Source organism: Neopelma chrysocephalum, unplaced genomic scaffold (genome assembly GCF_003984885.1).
Source record: "Neopelma chrysocephalum unplaced genomic scaffold, ASM398488v2 Primary Assembly neopelma1_63, whole genome shotgun sequence".
Taxonomy (NCBI): domain Eukaryota; kingdom Metazoa; phylum Chordata; class Aves; order Passeriformes; family Pipridae; genus Neopelma; species Neopelma chrysocephalum.
This window is the reverse complement of record NW_020897720.1, coordinates 14,794,615-14,817,524: the sequence shown is the minus strand read 5'-3', so window position 1 is coordinate 14,817,524 and position 22,910 is coordinate 14,794,615. Positions and strand designations below refer to the sequence as shown.

Below are 22,910 nucleotides of genomic sequence, written 5' to 3'. Positions count from 1 at the left end.
CTGAGGAAATTCAAACAAGAGCAGCATTACAGACCTGGCATTGATTTTTTAAAATAGAACAGCAGCATCACTGCCAACCTTCTTCTCTCAAAGTGGCAATTCTGGGAAAGGGCTCGCGGAAAGGGGCACCCGATTTGCTGGGTTAACTCTTAGAACAGAACTACTAAGGAAGGTCAGAATTTACAGGAGTCCCCCAGCCCAAAAAGCTGCAGCTGCCCTGTGGCAGCGTGGTTTGTTCTGGATTTCTCCCCGTGAAGGCTCTCCTGGCTCCAGCACTGCTGCTCTGCTCCGACACCATTATCCCACAGCCTGAGCAGGAGGGACACAGGGAAGGAGCCAGGATGTTCACTCTGCTCCCAGGCATGGCATGGTGACTGAAACAGAGGTACTGAACTGCATTCAAGTCAGAGGCGGAGTAAGTAAATGAGTCTGAGATCTGAGAAATCTTCTCATAGAATCACAGACTGGTTTGGTTTGGAAGAGACCTTAAAGCACATCTCGTTCCAACCGTGGGCAGGGACACCTTCCACTGGATCGTGTTGCTCCAAGCCCTGTCCAACCTGGCCTTGAACACTTGAAATCTTCCAGAAAAAACAAACCTAAAGAGCTTTGTCAAGGTGCAGGGACCAGCTCTGCTGTTGATACACCTGGAGGGAACAGTTTTGAGCTTCCAAACCAGTCCTCAGCCCATCCTCTCTGAGCTGTGTGACGCTGCAGGAGCTGCAAGGGCTGCACACACGTGTCTGGCTGGACTCAGCTGGAATAACACAAACAATTTCTGGGCTGTGATGTGTATTTACAACTGACACTGGTTTATGGAGCTTTCTTGAGGTCTGGATCCACGTGTGCACCCAGCTGTGACAATAACCTGCCCGGCTGAGCTGGCACCCCCCAGCCCGTTGGTCCAGCACGTCAGGGCAGGAGCAGTTGTGACTGGCAGAGCTGCCAGCTCCAGCTTCCCCCCTGAGCTTCGGATGAGGATGAACATCAGCGACACCAAACCAGCCTCCTGTGCACCACATTCATCTGCAAGCGTTTGGGACTGAATTACTCGAGGCACTTGGAACAGCAGATACGGATTTTCAGTAAAATATATTGTATTAAAAACATCCTGCTCTGGTGCAATAAATGTGTGCAACAATTGCTCCTGCTGTTTGGACCTGCCTTTAATCAGTTGTGAGGTTGAGTAGGAGCGATGTTGGTGACACTGGCAGGGCACAGGGCTCAGTGCTGTGTGTGCCTGTGCCCACCCCGGAGGGCTCCCAGCCTGCAAAATGCTCTGAAGTGAGAGGATTAAACATCTTTTCCTGTGCTGAAACATATCCACAAAGCACCTCTGCCCCTTCTAATCTGAGGAAGGCAGGATGAAATTCTGGCTGCTCTGCCATTTAGCTCCATTCCCTGTAGGAGCTTTGCCAGGCCCCCTGTGCCCCCCGTGCTGGGCCCCGCAGGGCACCCGCGGGCACAGCTCCTCCAACGTGCTGCTACGTGGCACTGGTGTGATTGAATTAAAACAATCTGCTTACAAACCTGCTGGAGAGAGAGAGAGAGGCTGGCCCTGTAATCTTTATTCGAGCTGAGCTACACCTTCTTTTCAGAAATAAACCCTTGGAGGGTGATGAAAAGGGACAGTGCTGTGGCAGGAGGACGTGCAGAGCTCTCCGTGCCACTGGTCTGTGTGCCTGGAGGTTCCAGCCCGTGTGTTTGCTGCTTAACAAACCCTGTATTTTGGCGTCTAAACAGATCTGAAATGCAAGGGGTGGCCAGCTGAGAAAGCAAATATTGGTGGTGCAGAGTTGCCTGCCAGTGGTGGGTGAAACACTGCAGGGGCAGTGCCCAGCTCTGGGGCTTTGCTGGTTCCCTAATGGATTTAGGGCTGTCTCCAAGACATTTCTCCTCTGCTGCTGACACTATTAATGACTTCCTTTAATTGCAGCCTCATAGGGTCTTTTTGTAGACTAATTTTTACCATGTATTACCTGTTTTTTCTGCACTGTTCAGGTTATCTAGAGTACTGGCGAAGTAAGAGTGTAAGAGCCTTTTAAGTGGTGTTTCTTGGTGTTCAATATCATCCTTAGTCAAAATCTGGATGAAATAAATCCTCCCTGGAGAGGCTGGAGCAGCCAGCCTGGTCTGGTGCCTGTGCTTATCAAGCGGCTCCATCTGAGCACTCTCAGAAATGACAGTGGGGCTATTTCTGCTGGAAACTGTTGTCCAGAGTCTCCAACAGAAATATTTGTGTTTACAGTATCATTTCATTAAATTTTGAGTACTGCAGTAAGTGCTTTAGGTGCACTTTACTGCACAGAAATGATGGTGAAAATTACGTAAGGTTTAAAATGCAAGAAGAAAACTTAATATTTGAACTATTTCTTGTTTCTTTTTTTTTTTTTTGGTGTTAAGTTTTCAAAAGTTCCCTTCTGGCTCATGGTTTAAACTCCCTCTCTGTTTCCTTCCAGGGAACCCCAAAGGTGCTATGCTGACCCATGGGAACGTGGTGGCGGATTTTTCGGGCTTTTTGAAAGTGACGGAGGTGAATACCCTGAGCTAGAGAACATTGCCATGTGCACAGTGGGGGGGTTCAGCTGGGGCCCTGCACGGGCTGGAAATCCACTCTTGCAGATAAGAGGTGAAATTTCTCCTGCTCAGAGGGCCAAATCCATGGGAATGGGAGTGAGGCTGAGCCTACAGCACCGGAGGGCATTAAATCCCCTTTCCAGCCCTGGCTCCCAGGCTCTGCAGGGCACAAATTGCTGAGAAGCAATGCTGACTCCTGTAAATCAATTAATTAACTCATTTTGAAGAATTAGGAGAGCAGACAAGTCCTGCACAGTTGCAACTGGTGCTTGAAGAGGAGTTCAGGGTGCAGTTGTGCTCTTCGTGTCCCATTGTGCCCCACAACATCCTCATTGATTTGAAAGCTCTCTGCATACCAAGTGGGTGTGTGTATATATTAATATTTAAAAGAACATACATACTTTTTAACAAGAATGGTTAATTTCATTGATATTCCTGTGTATCTCAGTTTCTGTCATACATATTTCTGAAAAAGCATAGTACTGGCCAAGTGCCTCTATAATATGTTTTACACAATGTGTAAACTTGTGTTTAGAAACACTGTAGGGAGCAGAACCACTTTACCACAACATAGTAAGGATTAACAGCTTATATAGAACAAATATAAATAATCTAATATTTGGTAGCAAACAAGGAATTCTATAAAGTAGTGATGTGCACACTGGGTGGACAGTTGGTTACCTCGTACCCCTCGCTGGTCTTACTGCTGAGGTTGAAATTCCTGCAGTCTTATTACCTTAATCCTTGAACTTTCTGAGGTTTCCTGGTGTAAAGAAACTCGGACATGTGACGTAAGAACAGAAATCCCACTCTGCTCCCGTGTCCCAGTCCTTGCAGGGCTGTGGCTCCAGCCACGGGCAGTGGGAAGGGCCAGGGCAGCATTTTGCTGCAGGAGCCCTCGGGCTCTTGGTGACCTCAGAGGCACAAATGAAAGCTGAGGTGTGGGGAGGTCTGAGCTCCAAGGGGTAGCAACGTTTATTTTGGAAGAGACCTAATTTAGAGCTGAGGGAACTTGGCATCTTTCAGGACTGGCCCATAAAAATGGATTTAGTGTTTGCTGACTGCAGTGGGACTCTTTGATTCGTCTCAAAGGTATCAGGTTGAGACCAGAGTCTGTGGCTGTGAATTTGAGAGCTCCAGTCACCAGAGTGCTGCAGGCAGGGGGAGAGGTCTGTAGCTGATCCCCAGGATTTGGGCAGTGTCTGACCACAGTAATGAAATTCAGCAAAGTGCAAAACACTTGAAAAGAGTATAAATTAATGAAATAAAATGAGATGTCCTGTAGATATTTGCTGTTTACATACTCTTGTGCCAGTTTTGCTTAGTTCAGTGATTTTTACAAGTTGAGCATATTTTGAAGTGAGCCCAGAGCTTCATCATAGGGTTGGTCTCAAATGCCAAGAGGCTGTTTTAATTTTTACAGTTAGCTGGACAACTGTGCCAACTGTGAAATACTATTCAACGTCATCATTTTGGTCTGATTTAAAACCAAATTATTTTGTCTGGGCCTTTAAAGCAGTATATAAAAATGCTGGTGATGTTAAAGGTTTTGCATTGCTGTGCTTGCAAAAAGTGAGGCCAAATTGTAATAACATATAAATAGATCTGCAGGCCCTAATGGCTTCATTCAGACTGACAGGCAAAACAATATGTAATGGGATGCTGAAAATACCCACATGGTCAATGTTGTTTGACTTCAGGAGGTGATGGTTGGGAGGCCATACCCAAATCTGACCAGTCCAGGTTTAACTTCAATAAAATATCCCTTGAGGGAGAAAATCCTGTGCCTGCATCCACCATATCCCAGCAGTGGAGATGCAAAGTGGGTATAAACTGTTACTACAGTGAGCTGATAGATTTTTATACCCATTTTCCACTAACCACTGGCCTTGATGCAAATTATTGGGTAGTCAACCTTTCAGGTTTGGTAATCCATAATAGTATAGCAGGCCTTACCTTAGGAAATGCAGGTAGAAAAGCTATTTTCTTTCGGGGCATGGGCTAGGTAAGGCTCTTGGGGCCTTTGTTTATTCCAGCATGCAGGAGAGAGTTAAAAACTTGGCAAACTGAAGACTGGTCAGTTATTTGCTTAATAATTTGCCCAATTTTCTCTTCTCACTGTGCCTGTCTGTGGGACAGTGACAACGCCCTTAAAATCACACTTCAATCACTTAAAATGATGAGTAACACTAACAGAAGTAAATAATTTTTGCAGCTAAAAACGAAATCATTAGTTTTCCCAACATACTCTGATTCAAATCAACGATTAACCAAAGGAAAAGCAAAAAAAAACCCAAACCAATCTATAACTTTGACTCCAGTACCACTGTGACTCTCAGATGGGCTCTGTGCAATGGGGGAAAGCCCTGCCAGTGTCCAAGGAGGCTCCTGCAGGTTGGCACAGGGATCCTGGAGGATCCTGCAGGTTGGCACAGGGATCCTGGAGGCTCCTGCAGGTTAGCACAGGGATCCTGGAGGCTCCTGGCACAGGGATCCTGGAGGCTCCTGCAGGTTTGCTCCAGGATCCTGCTGTTGTGCCCCCAGCTGAGAGCACAGGTGGGGGGCTCAGCACCTCCTGGGAGAGAGCAGTGAACACAGCCTGGGTTCTCTGCCAGGGTGAGCCTCCATTCCCAGATTCCCATCTGCCTTTGCCGTGGAGGCCTCTCCGTGCCCTGTGTGTGCATCTCTCTGCTCCTCCTGCTAACCCAGCTCCATGACGCTGTGGCTTTAACGCTTCCCTGTGTCCGCCGCTCCCTCCTCTCTTGACAATCTTTACCCTTTTGCTCCTCTGGTGCCATTTTTCTCTTTATTGTTTTATGACTTTCTTGTTGTCTTCCTGTCAGTGTTTCTTTCCTTTCTGTCTCCCATGCCCTCCACCTGCAGAAAGTGATCTTTCCGAGACAGGACGATGTGCTCATCTCCTTCCTGCCTCTGGCTCACATGTTTGAAAGAGTTATACAGGTAAGAAACCTGCCTGAACTGACGAGGCCTCGTGGGGCTCCTTGTGTTTTCTTCCAGAGTCAGTGGTCTCCTACTTGTGAGGATGTACACATTTCCTATTTGCCTTTAGCACACATGTTTGAGAGAATGGTACAGGTAAGGTCCTGGTGTCAGTGGAAATCATCTTTTTTCCACGCCAACAAAAGAAAAAAATTAAATGAATAAAATACTAAATAACCAGTCATATCTTGTAGAACTAAAAAAGCTTGTACTCCAGAAGTGCCACATGCATAACACCAGGGCCCAGCTGCAGTCTCAGTGCCATGGCTGTGAGTCCAGAGCCGTTCCAGGAGAGTTTCCCAAGTTTTCCAGCTTACACCTGGCTCAGAGATTGGAAAACAGCCCTTCAGCAATGATCTACCTGCTTGTTCAGCTCAGAGCTGCTGCTGCCTGTGCAGTTTGGGGGGCAGCTTTTCTAAGCACTCCAGGATAATGTTTCATGGGGGTCAAGATAATTTCATGTCATTTTCTACATCAGCTAAAATCGTTTTATTGCATAAATAACCAGATCTGCAAAAAACCCCACCCCAGTTTGGCCACACTGCAAAAGAGGAAACTGAGGTCATGGTGTGAGACACGTGATGCTCCTGGCAGGGCAGGGTGCTGTGGGCACCACTGGAGCCAGTGTCCCCTGGGAAGGGTGGCAGATCCAAGCACAAGCTCTTGCCAGCAGAACTGACTCCAGTCTCTTTCTGAAAAAAAAAAAAAAGGTGATAATTTGTGCTGCAATTGGTGTGTTTAGGCAAGTCAGGTTAGGCAACCACATCAGGTCTGCTGGCCTGAGGAGCTGCAAGCTCAGAACTGATCCAGTATGTGAAGAGTGGATCTGGATCCAGTTGCAGCTCTGTACTTTCTCAGGGAGGACTGTTTCAGGCTGAAAGCATATTTTTTGAGTCAGACAAGCGTCTGAACATAATCCTCCCACTTCTTGGTAACATCTGTGCCAGAAATAATATATTTCTGCACTGTTAAAAACCTCACAAATTGGAAGTGAAAGCCCATGAAAGATTTGGAGAATTACAGCACAGCCTTTCTCCACTTGCAAGGCGAGTTGGTCAGTGTGCCAGCACTGCTCGGGAAAATGGCTTTGCCAGCAAACAAGAATGTAATTATTCAGAAGTTATCTGATGAGGGGAGGCAAGATATTAAAAACATTTGAAATGCCCTCGTTTCACAGGATGTTGCTGTACTGAAAGGGACAGCCTCCAAAGGATGTTCAGGTTTATCCTCCCTGCTGAAAATGCTCATTAATGCAAAGATTTTTTTCAAAAGGGCTAAAAAGTAATTTTCAAAAACATTCTGAACAGCAAGCACTATGTCAGCATCCCCAGTTTTAGCCACCATTATTAGTTCCTGGAATTTATAGTTAAAATTATACAGATACATTCTTTAAAGATAAAAATTTCTAACTGTTATTTTTAATTCCCACTGAGCGCACTGACATATTTTCTTTTTTTTTTTTTTTTAAATCCATGTGCAGTGTAAAGCACAGATTCAGCAGTGTGATGTTTATTAAACCCACATCACATGTATAAAATTCCTGTGGTTTCAGCTGATGGAGACAGTCTAACTGCCTGACAGAGCAGTGAGAGTGCTCAGGTTAATATCACAGGGTTTTAGGAGCAGCACAAAAATACTTGGGTGCCTCTTAAGGAATTTTCAGCTGGTTTAGTTGTTTGGGGGAGACAAGCCCACCGAAGGGAGCTGAAGTTCTCAGTCTGCTCAGGAAGGCTGAGCTCAGGAAGGAGCTAAGGATGCCTTTTTCCCCTTGCACTCTAAAAGCAGGGTAGTGGTGCCAGTCTCCAAATGTTCTTTGGTGATAAAGTGCCAGTTTTAACGAGTCCATGGCTCGTCCTCTGCAGGGTTACTGGTTACCAGTTACCCCCTCCCCCATCCCACACATCCAGCTCCATTCTGATCCAATTAAAGCATCCTGCTTCCTTTCCAAGTACAAAACTTCTGGATTTGTAGCTGCTGTACAAGTCAAGCACCTTTTGTGAAGTGGGCTTCTCTTTCTGGGTACAGGATCAGGCACTGTACTGCTAACGTAGTCTGTACTGTTGTATTTAAACAAAACTAAAGTATTAACCTCTAAAAATCGGCTGCTGCTCAGTGTTTGACGGTGTTTCTTAGTGTACATTTCTGTATTGACAATTGGTCCTCGTGCTGTGAGCTGCTGTGGGAGGGTTGGGGAACTTCTGATCTAGAATCTGACCACAAGTGGGGCTTCTCCATCCCTGTATGCACGGAATGAAGGGAACGCTTTGATTCCTTGCTCTTCCAGAACAAGTGGCAGATTTGGTGGATGCCGAATTGCCAGTACTGAAAAGCGCCCAGAACCGTCCAAATATTTCTGTTCAGAGCAAAATCTGTTGTTTCTTCTCTGTGTATTTCTAAAGCCCCGTTTTTGCTGTACTGGAGAGCAGAACTTCAAGAGGGGAGAGGGATGTGCTCGGGAGGGATGCTGTGCTGTGGGGAGTGAAAGCAGAGGGGTTCCATGTGTTCCTTTTCCCCCCCTCAGTCTGTCGTGTACTGCCACGGAGGGCGGATCGGGTTCTTCCAGGGGGACATCCGGCTCCTGTCCGACGACATGAAGGCCCTGCGTCCCACCATCTTCCCCGTCGTGCCACGGCTGCTCAACAGGATGTATGACAAGGTGAGTCTGTTGGGTGGGCTCTTCTTGGAGGAATGAAGTTTATGTCCCTTTAGTACTTACGTGGAAGAATTCCCTTAGTCATGGAGTTTTCCCAAGCAGATTATGCTATTTCTGCCTTCCTGCAAACACATTCTCACCCCTGTGTGAACGACACAGCTCCTCCACTCTCTAAGTCTGTGTTATGATGATTTACACAGGCTCCAGACACAGCTGGGTGAATATGAAATCCCTCTCTCTTAGCCTCTTTCCCTGTTCTCACTGAGCTTACCAGTGACATTTCTAGACGCAAGGGATTTGTTCATCACAGAAACACCAGTCAAACCTGGCTGCACAAGGACTTCTTGTGCCCTTCAACCAGTTTTGCAGCTTGGATTTCTCTTTCTGGTGGCAACAGAAAATCAGTAACTTCAAAAAGCCTATGAGGATTTAGGCAGTGTAAATATGAGGGTGGCTTTTGGATTTAGAAATCCTTAAAACTAAGGTAAAGGTATTGCAAGGTATTTAAGACAGGCACGTCTGGTCATCACGCTAAATCTGTTTGACGAGCTGGGAATATTTATTCCTCAGAAGACTTATCCTCTAAAGACAAGCTTAAGCACAAGCTACTGATTTAATTTTTCCCCAAGGTCAAGACTGTTGGGTCAGGGGGTCTGGTGCCTCATTAGAGGGATGGGCACTGAGGATTTCTTGTTTGTTGAGGTGTAGTTTGTGCTGGTGCCTGGTTAAGCTCAGGTAAGTGCAGCCCCACCACAGCCCCAGGCAGCACTGAGACCTGCTCCAGTGTTCCCATTGCTCATTCCCTGTTGTTTAAATTGCATGACTTCACTGAATCCTATCATGGGAATCATATAGAAATGGCAGCCCTCTCAGTCTAGTCAAAACCTGCACCACCATCCTGCCTTTTTTCCCCAAAGGAACAGCACATCCAACAGGGAATGGAGTGGAACACTCCACTCCTCCCCCTACTAACAAAGCCCCGGGGTAGCCTTGTTCACCTGTGCTGCAAATGCAGCTGTACCCCTGGCTGGGTGGCTGCAATGGTCAGAGCAGGTGCTGATGTGCTCTCTCACCCCACGCTCCTGCAGATCTTCAGCCAGGCTGACACGTCCCTCAAGCGCTGGATCCTGGAATTCGCTGCCAGGCGGAAAAAGGCGGAAGTTCGAAACGGCATCATCAGGAATGACAGTTTGTGGGATAAACTTTTCTTTAATAAAATACAGGTAAGTGATTTAAGAAGTGAGTCTGAAGTCAAAGGACTGTTGTTTCTTCTAGCAGTGACTGGTTTTCCACCAAGGGACTTTAAGATATTAGGAAAAGTTTCCTCACAGAAAGGGTTTTCAAGCATTGAACGCTGCCCAGGGCAGTGGTGGAGTCACCATCCCTGAAAGTGTTAAAAAAATGTGTGGATGTGGCACTTGAGGACATGGTTTAGTAGTGGTGGTGCTGGGTTGACAGCTGGACTTAATGATCTCGGAGATCTTTTCCAACCTTAGCAATTCTATGATTCTGTGATTCCCTGAAGTCAGTGTGGTCCACATGCCTGGTGATGAACTTTGGGCAATTGCTATTCATTAGCAAAGAGCAGACTGGAAAATTGAACAGAAGAAGGAAACAGAACACAGTTTGTTGTTCCATGAAGTTTCCCCACCTGTTTTTATTTATGTTTTCATTTTTAAACACCATGCACAACATCAAAATTTCAGTTCTCTTAGGGATAGCTTTCCAGAGGGGAATGGAGAAACACAAGGCAGACCAAGATGGCTTTTGCCACATCCCTCTTCAGCAGCACCAGGAAATCACTTACTTATGGAATAGTGCCAAAAATCCTTTCCAGCTCTCAGATCCAAGCTGTGCCCCTGCTCAGGCTCCACGGAGGGATGTGATGCTGTGTGGAGGCACTTCCCTCTGCCAGGTGAAGTTGCCCAGAAGAAGGACAGACCCCAGGGCAGGTGTCACCCCCTTTGTTGCTCGGGTGCTCTGCCTTGGGGGCACAGGACACCCACCCCAGGGTGGTGGTGAATGGTTTCTCCCCACTCACGCCCAGTGACAGGCAGGGAGAGGAATGTGTCAGATCTATTCCAGGAATGAAATTCAGGAAGGTCATGACGATCAAAGAGATGTTGCTCCAAAGTTTCCTGCGAATTCTCTACAGATAGGATTAGGTTTAGGGTTGGGTTTCAATTGGGCACATTCAAATCTGGGGTTTTCTCCTAGGAAAACAAGAATAAGGGTGTAAAGCAAAATGCACACAAGAACCATAGTTTAGCAAGAGAGGAAAGAAATCAGAATGCCCTGCTGTGTGCCACACATCTCAGTTAAAAAAAAAGATTAAATTGCCTTTAAACCAGGTGTTTTGGGCTCTGTACTACTCTAGGGGCTCTGATTACTTCATTTTTTAATTGGATAACTTATATGGAGACATGCCACTTTATTTTTAACTAAAGAAACTGCCTGTACTTGTGGTCTGTGGATTAGTTGTCCTCAGTGTGCAAAGATAGCAGAGTTCACCCAGCCAGGAGCAAACCAGGCTGCATATTGATGCAGGGGCTGGCGAGACGGGCAGGCTCAGTCAGCAGTTGTTTGCTTTTGTGCTGGGTTTTCTTTTTCACTTTTAGAATAAGGAAAAGGAAATGAAGGGGGAGGAGAAAGAAGTAAAATGGGACACAGGAATTGATGTAATACCCTCCAGAAATATTTGAAGGTCATCTGCCTTAAAAAAAGGGACAGCATTATTTGAGAGGCAATTCATTAAAACCAGCGAGGTGTAAATAAGCAAAGAAAACTGGATGGGGGAAGAGTCTGCTTTTTCCCAGCAGTTCCCAGAGCCAGGTCTGCAGCCTGCCCAGGCACAGCAGCCACAGGAGCTGGGGCTGTGCAGCTCGTCCTGCCAGGGATGTGGGGACTCCTTCCTCTGCACACTGAATGGGGGTTTATCCCTGAGGAAAGCTTCAGAGCCAGTCTGTATTTCCACATCACAGAATCACAGAATCAGAGAATTACAGAATCACAGAATGGTTTGGTTGGCAGAGACCTGGAAGATCATCTCGTTCCAACCCCTGCCACGGGCAGGGAACCTTCCACGTCTCTCCTAGAGAGGGCACTTTGTGCAAGCTCTGTGTAAGCAATGCTCACCTTGCTGCTGGTTTTGCCATCTGTAGGAGCCTCTGATGGTTTTCTTTTGCTCCCAAACAGGCCAGTCTGGGGGGCTGTGTCCGCATGATAGTGACAGGAGCTGCCCCTGCCTCTCCCACTGTCCTGGGCTTCCTCCGCGCCGCCCTCGGATGCCAGGTGGGCTCGTGGGGCTCTTTGGGACTGTTCATCCACTGCCAGTGAGAAAACATGGGATTTGAGAGATGGGTTAGACCCCCAGAACTGCATTTAGGGCAGCTGTGCCAGGATGGATCCAACAGCTGCAGCAGGGCTGGGGTGGCCACAGAGCCCTCGGGGGGGCTATGGTGGGAGCAGCAGGGAAGAGCTGCTTTCACTGTGGGCATCTCCCAGAGAAACCCCAGAGGCTCATCCCACCTGCCCCTCAGTGCTGAACTGAGTGTGTGCAATTAAATGTGTCTGTGCTGGGAACTTCATTACACAAGTTTTATTCTCCATATAAACGGAGAGAGGTAATCTTCAGACATCAGCCTAACCCACTTAAGATGTCCACTGCATTATTTCTCTGTGATTAGGAAGCCCAGGGCAACTACAAGGTCTCATTCAAGAGCCTGAAGTTAGGCAGGAAAAAAAATATTTTCAAAATGTCCCAGAAAAAAAACCTTTTTTCCCTGCTAATAAATTCCTCTCGTAGAGCAGCACATTTCTTGACTCAAAGGCTCAGTGTTTACCTTGTCTTCTCATTATTTTCAGCTCTACAGAGCCGTGGTCATTTCCAGTCATGGAAGTGAAATGCTGTACCCAGTAGGAGCCAGGGCCAGTGTCCCTGTGGGAGATGTGCACCCGTGCAGTGCAGCTGCAGGATCAGCTCCCGGGCTGTGCAACAAGGCAGTGCTTGGGAGTTCAGCCCATAATTGAGAAATTTTCTGTGCTCTTTTAAAGATACCCATCTCTTTGTCAGGTTTATGAAGGTTATGGCCAAACAGAATGCACAGCTGGATGCACCTTTACAACTCCAGGTGACTGGACATCAGGTAATGATTTTCTTCCACCATTTGCAGAAATAAAAGAAATGCACATTTCTTTAGAAAATTCTGGACATCAAGGCCAGGTTGGATGGGGCTTGGAGAAACCTGGGCTAGGGGAAGGTGTTCCTGCCCATTACAGGGGGGCTGGAACAAGATGAGTTTTAAGATCCTTTCCAACCCAAACCATTCTGTGCTATTTGAAAACAGGTTTTACATCGAAAGAGGAGGTTTGGGTATTTAGTCTTAATAGTGCAAAACCTGAATTGAGGAAATTATTTCTGCACACAGACACAGCTCCTGCAAGAACACTCAGTATATCTACAACTATCCAACTGACTAATAATAAAATGCTAATTATTGTTTATAGGAGAGATGACAAGTGACTTGATAACTTTGATTTCCAGGTCATGTAGGAGCCCCTTTGCCCTGTAACTTAATCAGATTGAAGGATGTGGAAGAACTGAATTATTTTGCTTCCAAAGGAGAAGGAGAGGTAGCAAATCACATTTTTTATATCAAATTCTCATTAGTTAACGCTGTATGAAGTAGTTATGTAGTTATAGAAGCATTTGACCTTTGTAAGGTGCATGGTTGCTGATGTGTTACATATTACAATCAGGAAAGGAAAAAGACAATTTAGCAACAGAGCAGCAAAGCATTAATTAAAAAGGAGCTGTGGCAGTACTTCCAGCCTGATTCCTTGAACAGCTAAGACTGAATTAATTAGTTCAGCTAAAAAGAGCTGAATTGCTATGGTTTCTGCATTGCTGTTATTTCTATACTGCACAAAAATTCAACTTATTGAAATAACCTTGTTATTTTTAACTGCAAATTGAATGCAAATCAACTTCAAGCAAATCAGTTTTGTAAACCCTAGTTCATATTTCCATTAGCTTGGAAAAAAACCGCATAGGTATTTTTATAACCCCACCTATTTTAATTTCATGGAGCGCAGCGATTAAAATGTTTCAATTCTTGAGAGTTACTGCTTAATTTGTATTTATAGCAGAGTAAGAAATTAATTTATCATCACCCCTGGCTCTTTTTCAGATCTGTGTGAAAGGACCCAATGTGTTCAAAGGTTACTTGAAAGATGAAGAGAAGACAATGGAGGCGCTGGACCAGGAGGGCTGGCTGCACACAGGAGACATTGGGAAATGGTTACCTGTGCGTACTGCTCACACACTGAGCTCTCATGGCCATTGTATTATCCCATGTAAATTTTCAAGGACTGAACTTAAATTTCCAAGCAGATTTATCTTTGCAAAGGATTAAGTTTATGTTTGGCAGGGTGAGCTCGATATGTCAGTGGAGTGTTTGAAAGCGCAACAGGCGGTGGAAAGCTCTGTTAAAGCCAGGCTGTTGCTGGGTCTCAGTGGTTGAATAACTTCCCTGGGAATTCTCATTTCTTTCTCCTGACAGAATGGGACTCTGAAAATTATTGATCGGAAAAAGCATATATTTAAACTTGCTCAGGGAGAATATATTGCACCGGAGAAGATAGAGAACATCTACATCCGCAGCGACCCCGTTGCCCAGATCTATGTCCATGGAGACAGCCTGCAGGTAAAAAACAGCTTTTCAGAAGATCTTACTTTTCTCTTTGCAGACAGCAGACGGGGAGCTGGGCGTGAACAAGGGGAAAGTGTGAGTGGATCCCACCGTAGTGTCTCCATCCTGCTCTGGAGCTGGCTGCCAGCCAGGCAGGAGCTGCGCTGCTGGTGTGACCCTGAGCAGCTTGGAGCAGGCTGTGGCCAAAGATCAAGCCTTTAAATTGGCTTTGGTGTCACCCTTTGGGTCTCTAATGTTGTCCTTTGCCACTGTGCCTGCGGTAAGCCAGGCCAGGGCAAAACCACTGCTGCCTTCCCACCACTGCCTGCTCATTCTGACCAACCTTGTCCCATTTATTTGCACATTTAAACACACATGTACAGCTTCTGAAACCACACAATTCATCCTCTGCATTCACTGCCCACAAACATGAGCTTTCCCTTGGCATCAGAGTTTGCCTGGGACTTGCAGGGCTGTGAACTGCAGGTATATAAATGACAGGGGCTATGCTCTGCTCTGGCTTGTGCCTCTGAAAAACCGGAGGTATTGATGTCCAAGCATAACACAAACCCAACTGAGGGTGTTAAAGTTGTTGCCAAATGCAGGAACAGTGACAGAGAACACTTTTTTCTGAGAAAAAGGCACAGACATCAAAATATGCTCCCCTATGGCACGTTAGCAAATTATTGACATAATTAAACACGAAGTGATAAACACACAGAAATTCACTGGACTTGTGTATTCACTTGAATGTGGTTCAGCTTTTGCCTGCAACTCTCCTTCTCCTTGACCTGCAGGCCTTCCTGGTGGGAATTGTGGTGCCCGATTCTGAAGTTATGCCAGGCTGGGCAAAGAAAAGAGGGTTTGATGGAACATATGCAGAACTCTGTAAAAATAAGGTTTGTATCTGCAGGGCAGGCATTTTTTCGCTGCAGCATTATGTGTGCACAATACTGTGCCTGAGTAAGACCTGTCAGGGGTCTTCTCTGTGACCAGTGACAGGACCTGAGGGAGCAGCACGAAGCTGTGTCAGGGGAGGTTTAGGTTGGATGTTGGGTAAAGGGTCTTCACCCAGGGGGTGGTTGGACACTGAACAGGCTCCCCAGGACGTGGTCACAGCACCAAGGCTGACAGAGCTCAAGAAGTGTTGCTTGGACAGTGCTCTCAGGCACAGGGTGGGATTCCTGGGGCTGTCCTGTGCAGGGCTGGGAGTTGGACTCGATGGTCCCTGTGGGTCCCTTCCATCCCAGGGCATTGTGTGATTCCAAGATAAGGATCCCAGCCTTATTTACACGTGTTCTGTAATACTGAGTAACTGCATTGCATCACATCAGTGAACCCTGATGCCACTGAACCACCCCACTGGTGTCTGTGGGCAGTGATTCTGCAGCACAGTTTGGCAGATGGCTGAAGCATTATAAATTAAACAGCTATGTCACGTAGCTGGTTTGACAATAGAACTTTACCTTTCATACCAAGGAGACAGATAATATCACCACACAAGGTTATTTAATGTTTGTACACTTCTTCAATAGAATATTTGTTAGTTATGTATTAACTCTCAATAAAGCACTTGAACTTTACTCAGAAACATGTTTTTTGATGAATCATAGAATCAACAATGAATAAACAGTGAACAATAGGATTAACAATGAGCAATAATTGCATGCAAGGTTGACTCTGATAGTTCATGAGGAATTTCTGTGTTTTAACCCAGGAACTGAAGCAAGCAATAATGGAAGACATGGTACGGTTGGGGAAGGAGAGTGGGCTCCACTCCTTTGAGCAGGTAAAATGAAACAATTAACACATCATTCAGTGGGGTCAGACAGGCAATTTATTTGTATTGAAGGGGAGTTTGTCAGCATTTATTGTTGCAGCTGCACACGATGTTTTTGGAGAGAGCTTAAGTGCTGGCAAGTTACATTTTTTCCTTTCAAAAAATATGTATGCTGTGATTCTGCCTCCCAGCCGTGCTTGAAATTTGAATTAACGTTTTGAATGAAAGTTTTGGGTGCAGAGGTCAAAATCTAAGTCAGGGACATGGATAATCTCCAGACTGACAACCAGAGGTCAAGATAAACATCTGCAGGAGTCTGACTCTTCTGCCACTGAAAGCTCTGTCAGAAACTGGGTCACTAATTACCGGTCTTATACCTGACCTCAGAATGCTTCTGGTTTCTTTATTTTCAGTCTGGGCACTAATTCTTTCCGGGTGCTTCTGTAAATACTTCTGCAACAGAGCTACAAACACCTCAGGAGAGATCTGAAATCAACCGTGGATTACACAGCATTAAAACCACAGCAAAATTATCCACCCCATTTTAAAACGTCAAAGGCTTATTTCTGTTAAAATAATGAACATCTTAATTGTTACATATAATTAGCAAGGGCCCTTTTTCTTTTGTTTACACTGTTTCTGGGTGATAATTCTAATGAGTAATTCACCACATTGGAGTGGAGCAGAAGCATTGTTAAACATAACCCTGTTATTCTTCATTTCTCAGTTACCCATGCAAATGAAATGATAGCAAAAAGAAATTAATTTTAAAAAATTCGATATAAAGCACAGTTTATAATGCACATAATTGTCTGTGCTAGTAAGTCCTGTTTGCCTTTGCCATGATTTTCACAGTATGAAATATTCTCAAGTAATCAATTCTACCAGCAGTTTGTGATTAATAAAGTATGAAGTAGAAGGAAAGCCTTGCCATCTCTCTAAGAACTAGAATAAAATAATAATAGATTAGAATAAAAAATACATTTTAATTGTCAAAACTAAACCGCTTCAAAACTTCATCTCTCTTGCAGTATGTAATCTTAAAATCAAACTTAGAGACAGATATTGTAGCTAATGTTCCTGTGGGATGGAATCCTCTGCTTGTGTGGGATACTCTTTATCATCCCTGTCCTCATCTGCACTTGGATCTCTGTCTTGGAAATGACAACTCTGGCTTCTAAAACCATCAGCTTCCAGGCTCTGAAAGCTGGTGCAGCAAATGGGGGGAGCATTAACGGCATGAATTCTGATTTTATGAAGGATGTCATGGGGGGAGGAGTGGGAATAGAAAATGGATTTGCAGCCTATATTCCTGCAACTCCCAGCCGAGCAAACTGCAAAGCAGCCTGACTTGGGGAATCACGAAAGCAGCAGATGGCTGGGGAATTTTGTCTTAAATCAGTGGACTCTGACCAGTCAGGCAGCAGTTGTCTGCTTTCTCCCACACCAGCAGGGGAAGGAGAAGCTCGCTCCCATCTGTGCTGCCAGGCTCCCCGCTGTGCTCGGAGCCACCGCCTCCGACAAGGGCAGCCTTGTGAAATGCTGCTTGCACAGGCTGGGGGATTTTATATCACTGTAATTAGCTAAAATCCTCTTCAAACATCATCATCATCATCATCATGCACACGCTGCGTGCCTGCAAAGCTTCACGATAATTTTGCGAGGCTGAATCGGTGCTGCTTGCTCCTGCAGCGGGGTTAAGGTGATGTTCCCTGGCACAGCTCCCTGTCCTTGCCCGCTCCCCCATCGCCCTTGGGCTGTGTGAACCTGCAGGGACCACACCACAGATGGTGACACTGTCCCTCCTGTGCTGCCTCACTGTGCTCCGGCCTTGGTTTCCTACAGAAAAGAGGTTTATGTGCTCGTTTTCTTGGAGAGCTCCCTTCTGTGGGCAGGGGAGGGAAATCCTGGGGCAGAGTGCCCTGGACTCCAGGCACCGCCGGGGGGAAGCACAGCACAAAAAAGTTAAACTTATCCAGTGTGGTGCCTGTAGCCTTTGCTATAAATGTGTCCCTTTTTTATTTTAGGTCAAAGCCATTTACATTCACTCCGATATGTTCTCGGTACAGAACGGTTTGTTGACACCAACGTTAAAGGCTAAGAGACCAGAACTAAGAGATTACTTCAAAAAGCAAATAGAAGAGCTATATTCCAGCATCTCCATCTGAAATCACGGGAAGAAGAATCTCCTGAGTAATGGACTCCATAGCAATATTAGAATAATACTCAAAAAGTACAGAGCCAGAATGACACTGCTGAAGTGGATAAGCACCTGAATCTTATATTTGAGCCTTTCATTGTTTAGGATTTCGCCACTAACCACATTTTTCCTTCTTTTTTCCATCAGGTGTGATACGATTTCTTTTTTACTCTATGCACAGGGTACTACTAAGAATTATGCTAAATTGCCACAAAATATACAGACATTTCAATCTATGACTAAATTATGGAAATTTATTAATAACTACAAACATTTCTAATTAAAATAGGGAAAATTTCAGGTATGTCTGTTAATATTTGATTGTATATAACCTAATACATTAAAAACTAAAATTATGGATAATTCAATAATGTGGTCTACCTCAAACAATCGGTGATTGATGGTGAAAGTCTATTTTCTCTGATTTGGAACTTCAAGATGGATATTGGTTTATATATGAAGTGATAGTTTTTATATTTTCCAGGACATAAATGACATTGATTTGATTTAATCATTAATGACCTAACTAACAACCAGAATAGAAATAGGAAGGAATCTCCTGCTATTTGTACTTAATAGACCTATTAGTATATTACATCTAACGGATAAATGTTACCTTGAACTTGCAAGAACAGGGTAGGCAGCGATAGGATAGAGTTCCCTCTATTTCCTTTTCATCCCAAGGCAGTTTATCCATGGCATGCTGGTTCTGCACTCGGGCTCCTCCAGCCCAGTGCACTCATGGACACCTGAACTGCTCAAACTGAGAAGGTTGCAAAAGCATTGCTGGCTCTGAGGCGGCTTTCGGGGGGAGTTCCCGATGATCCACACGCTCCCAGTCCCCAATTTGTTACTTTACATGCTGCTAATCCTGCCTAGTCCAGCTGGACTAACTCCCTCTCGGAAACAGCGCTGAAGAAACGGAGCCCAGGGAATAAGCCGTGATTCTGGACGGGGCTCAGCACAAGGAGTGGGTTTGGGAAGAGGCCAGCCTGAGGCGCAGCAGTGGAGGGCATCCTTTGTCTGGCCACGGAAGGGGAAGGAATGCTGCTCCCAAAGGCCCGTGGGGATGGTGAAAGGCTGTGTGAGCCATCCCTGTGCCAGGTGTCACGGGATGGCAGAACGCTGGATGTGGTGGCAGAAAGGCCTGCTGAGAAAACATCTCCATGTCCAGACGTCTGGGAGCATCGAGTCCCCCCGGCATCACTTCCAGTGGCCTCTCTGGGATAAGCAGCAAGTTGTCTGGATGAAACCTTAGATTTCTGTGGTCATCAGAAAGCAGAAAAGTCTCACAAGGAACAGGAACAGACTCTAGAGCTCTCTCCTGATACAAAGCACGGTACAAAACAATGAGAAAACTGTCATGTCAAGTCGCTTGAATACGTGGACTGTCGATGGCTTCTTTCTGCTAAACAGGATCCTAAATATCTGTGTGTATTGTACTAGCTGCTGTTTGCTGCACCAGTGCATACTAGCATGGAGCTGTGCCTGCTAGATCTTCGCTAGGACAGTGAAAGCACACTTATTTTTTCTCTTAAACTGGAATCCGCTGTAGACTTTTGAAGCTAAAGGTTAAAATTTTTAATCTGAACGGTGTCTTATTTTCCCTCTGAAATTCCGTTGCATGCTTCCAAATGAAATAAATCGAATTAATGGGTTAGCGTTACGCAAAGACTGATTTATTGAAGTGATTTCAGAATAAAATGATACAAAGGAAACCGCATCAGTAACGTAATGATTCATAAAGAACACGGTGATTTGATTTATCAGATGTGCAAGTGTTTGTCTGAATCCCTTTTTGCGCCCGATTCCTCATTCGATTCCAGTGCAATGACTCACATCAGTGCAAAGCAACTACGAAATATCTGAGATCTGCTGGGATCACACATTCATTTTTCACCAACGTACGCAGCAGCAGCACCCCTGGGGAGTTTGTGTGCCCCACGTCAGCAGAGCACAGGAATTACTGTGTCAAATTTGGCTCTTTAGGTCAAGTCAGAAAGGATTCTTATCTCGGCGGAGTCTAGTTCATCTCCTTTTTGTATCAGCCAAAAGACAGTCATTACACACACAAAGCCCCAAAGCAATGGAGAATTAGATTCAGTACAATTTCCTGTCTGTTTTAGTGCAACGGGATTTTAAAATAAAAAACCCCAAAGCCTGGTCATCCCTATAAGTAGGGAAAAGCTACTTTTTCACTGACCTTTTTCAACCTTTGAGTTTAATTTACTTTTTTCCTAAGGTGATTGCAGGCTTTTCAGGACAACTAAACTCTGTGTGAGTACAAAAGATCCCACTATAAGTTTATTTACAGCTTAGACAGCTGTTATTTTTACATATATAATGCTGAATAATATATCTGTCTTCTTTTGGTATGTGATGCAAAATGTCAGATGCACAAGAGCCAAAGAGATGAACACCGAAAGAATAAGACATTAAAAATACAGACTTGGCCCCATTAGAATGATGCAAAATCTGGGAGAAATTGTGTTGTCACACCATAAGTGTGAATACTTTCAGAACTTGTGAAAAGTTATATAAATAAACTAAAAGCTCTCTTTTATACTTTCTTGTGTAATCAGATTTTCCTCTGCAGGTCGCTCTCTCTCGCCATAATCATAATGATGCTGTAAGAGATTAACACTTGAAAAGCAGGCAGTGCAAGGCATGAGCTCAGCACAATCTTGCTTGTCTTCAAATTCCAGGAATATTTACTTTGCATCGAGCTTTCTTAAACTGAAACACTTCTTGTGACCACCAAGGAAAAATCCCCAGGGCTGTCCAATAACCAGTTGCTTGTTTTTTTGTTGTTTTTTTTTTTTCCCCTCAAGATAACTAATTACAAAATTAGTTTCTATTATTCATCTTATTTAAAGAGCAGAGACTCTTTTTGCAGAGTACTGTGTTCTCGGACATGTTAAGCATGGGAGGTTCTTCCTGAGCCTGGTGCTACGCCTCTGGAATCACTGGAAGACTCTCATATATAAAAACCAGAATAAAATACATTTTCCAGGAAGAGTATCTTGCTTAGTTATGTATTTTGTATGTTCTTTGCTCAATGTATTGCACAGACAAAATACCATTCTGCCAAGACACACCAAGTGTGAGCAGAAACCAGACCAGAGTCTTAACCCCACGTGGGCAGGAAACACATGGAATGATCTGTCCTGAAAGGCACATTTGCAGTTTAAAATGCTTGACGCACATCAGGTGAGAGAGAGTCGGTGAGTTTTTGTTGATAAAGTACTATTTTGCAATCTGTCCTCACTGTTAGTCAGCATCTGTCAGCATCAGTAAAGTCCAGTCTCGTTTTTGCCATGAATATGAAATTCTCGCCTGTAACAAAATAATCTGACTCGATCTTCTGGAATTAAAAAATTAACTTGGAATTTTTTTTTTTTAATTTTATGTGTGTTAAAAGCACAAACTGCTGATCTATATGTAAATAAATGCTACAAGATGAATGTAAACTGGGAAAGAATATACTATTTTTGCATGGTAATAGGTTACTTAAAGACCTCTTGATGCCTTACAGAGAATTTGGAAAAGCATTTTATTTAGAGGCAATTCTATTGGCATACTTTTTGTATTTTAGCTCACTTTGGTTTTCTCTGGGGGAAAAAAAATCAGAATTGGATCTTTGTTTCTTCTTGGAATTAACATTCTTCAGTATTTTGCACATGTGGTGGTTTCTACATCACCTTTGCTCCTGTGAAATGGGGAAGCTTTTCAGAGAAGAGATCTGGATGCTCGTAGTCCGGGAGGGAAAAAGGTTTAGATCCCTGGAATTGCTCCAAAATAAAATGTTTTCTGAGGCATCTGGAGCCCCTTTAAGCCCTTCATTTCAGCTTTTTGTTATGTATTTTAGCAAAGTAAAAGCAGTGAACAAATGAGGTATTTTGGTGAGTGTTGCTTATTCTATTTTCAACTGAAAGTGAAGGGGGTTAAAATATAACGTATACATTTGTGTAAAAAAAAAAATCTTAACTGTAATTAAAGATTTTTCAGTTTTGGTATATTAGCATGTATATCAAAGAGTCATCTATGGAAACTTTTGTAAAGAACTAACTTTTCACCTTTCTCAAAAGTGCTCATGAGATTTTCTTGTGGACTGACATACAATAAAAGCTCTTTTTTAAAAGCTGTTGTTCCTCCAGCGACACTCTGTCCTCACCACGGTTATGAAGTTGTTCAGAACGCGTGCCTAGACTAAATATGTGGTAAAAATGATAAATTATGTAAAATAAAATAACGACCAAAGGAACATTGGAACATGAGATTGATTGTAGCAATCTCCTACGGGAAAAAAAATTGTTGCAAAGCTCTCTGAAGATGCAGAAGTCTTTCTGTAATGGCTTCTTTTTTTTTTTAATTTTAAATCAGTAATAACATAGCCAAATGTATATGCTTGTTTAATATGAATTGACAATTGGGAATGCATAGTATTTTTTCAGACTATGTGTCTAAACCAATAAAGTTTCAAAACATTTGGGCTCTATTCCGGTTTTTGCGTGTGCTTGCTTCTCCTTTCACTTGGAAATCCAGGGATGCCTGGAAGTGTCCAAGGGCTTGGATGGGGCTTGGAGACACCTGGGACAGTGGAAGGTTTGGAAGGGGGTGGAACTGGATGGGCTTTACAGTCCCTTCCAAGCCAAACCGTTCTGTGGTTCTGTGACTTTGCTTCATTACACGAAACATTTGAGATCCCTCAGAGCTGGAACACGGCGCTGCTCAGTGAAGGGGGTATCACACAGATGATATAGTAATTGGAGTTGGATCAGGGGTTGGACTTGATGATCTTGGAGGTCTTTTCCAACCCAACCTATTCTATGATTCTATGATTTATTTACTTCCTTTTCATACAGGGTTTTCTTTACTCAGAGGGCGGCAAGGCCCTGGCACAGGTTGCCCAGAGCAGCTGTGGCTGCCCCATCCCTGGCAGGGTCCCGGGCCAGGCTGGACAGGCTCGGATCAGCCCGGCACGGCCCGAGGGGTCCCGGGCCAGGCTGG

The 22,910-nt window shown here is 44.6% G+C and overlaps 1 protein-coding gene across 5 annotated transcripts in view; it reads left to right on the top strand.

Moving 5' to 3' along the window:
* ACSL6 (acyl-CoA synthetase long chain family member 6) overlaps positions 1-22,398 on the top strand; it is a 53,375-nt gene extending 30,977 nt beyond the window's left edge. For 2 of the 5 annotated variants that reach the window (XM_027682883.1, XM_027682885.1), the window contains 12 exons: positions 2,460-2,533; positions 5,461-5,538; positions 8,099-8,233; positions 9,319-9,453; positions 11,426-11,521; positions 12,303-12,375; positions 12,774-12,862; positions 13,420-13,536; positions 13,792-13,935; positions 14,718-14,819; positions 15,638-15,709; positions 17,728-22,398. In XM_027682883.1, the coding sequence (XP_027538684.1) occupies positions 2,460-2,533; positions 5,461-5,538; positions 8,099-8,233; positions 9,319-9,453; positions 11,426-11,521; positions 12,303-12,375; positions 12,774-12,862; positions 13,420-13,536; positions 13,792-13,935; positions 14,718-14,819; positions 15,638-15,709; positions 17,728-17,868 (1,256 nt within the window). In that variant the 3' untranslated portion in view covers positions 17,869-22,398. Of the gene's footprint in view, positions 1-2,459; positions 2,534-5,460; positions 5,674-8,098; positions 8,234-9,318; positions 9,454-11,425; positions 11,522-12,302; positions 12,376-12,773; positions 12,863-13,419; positions 13,537-13,791; positions 13,936-14,717; positions 14,820-15,637; positions 15,710-17,727 lie in introns of all 5 variants that reach the window. The other 3 variants (XM_027682880.1, XM_027682884.1, XM_027682882.1) reach the window with 3 other exon arrangements.
* Positions 22,399-22,910: the final 512 nt, after the last annotated feature.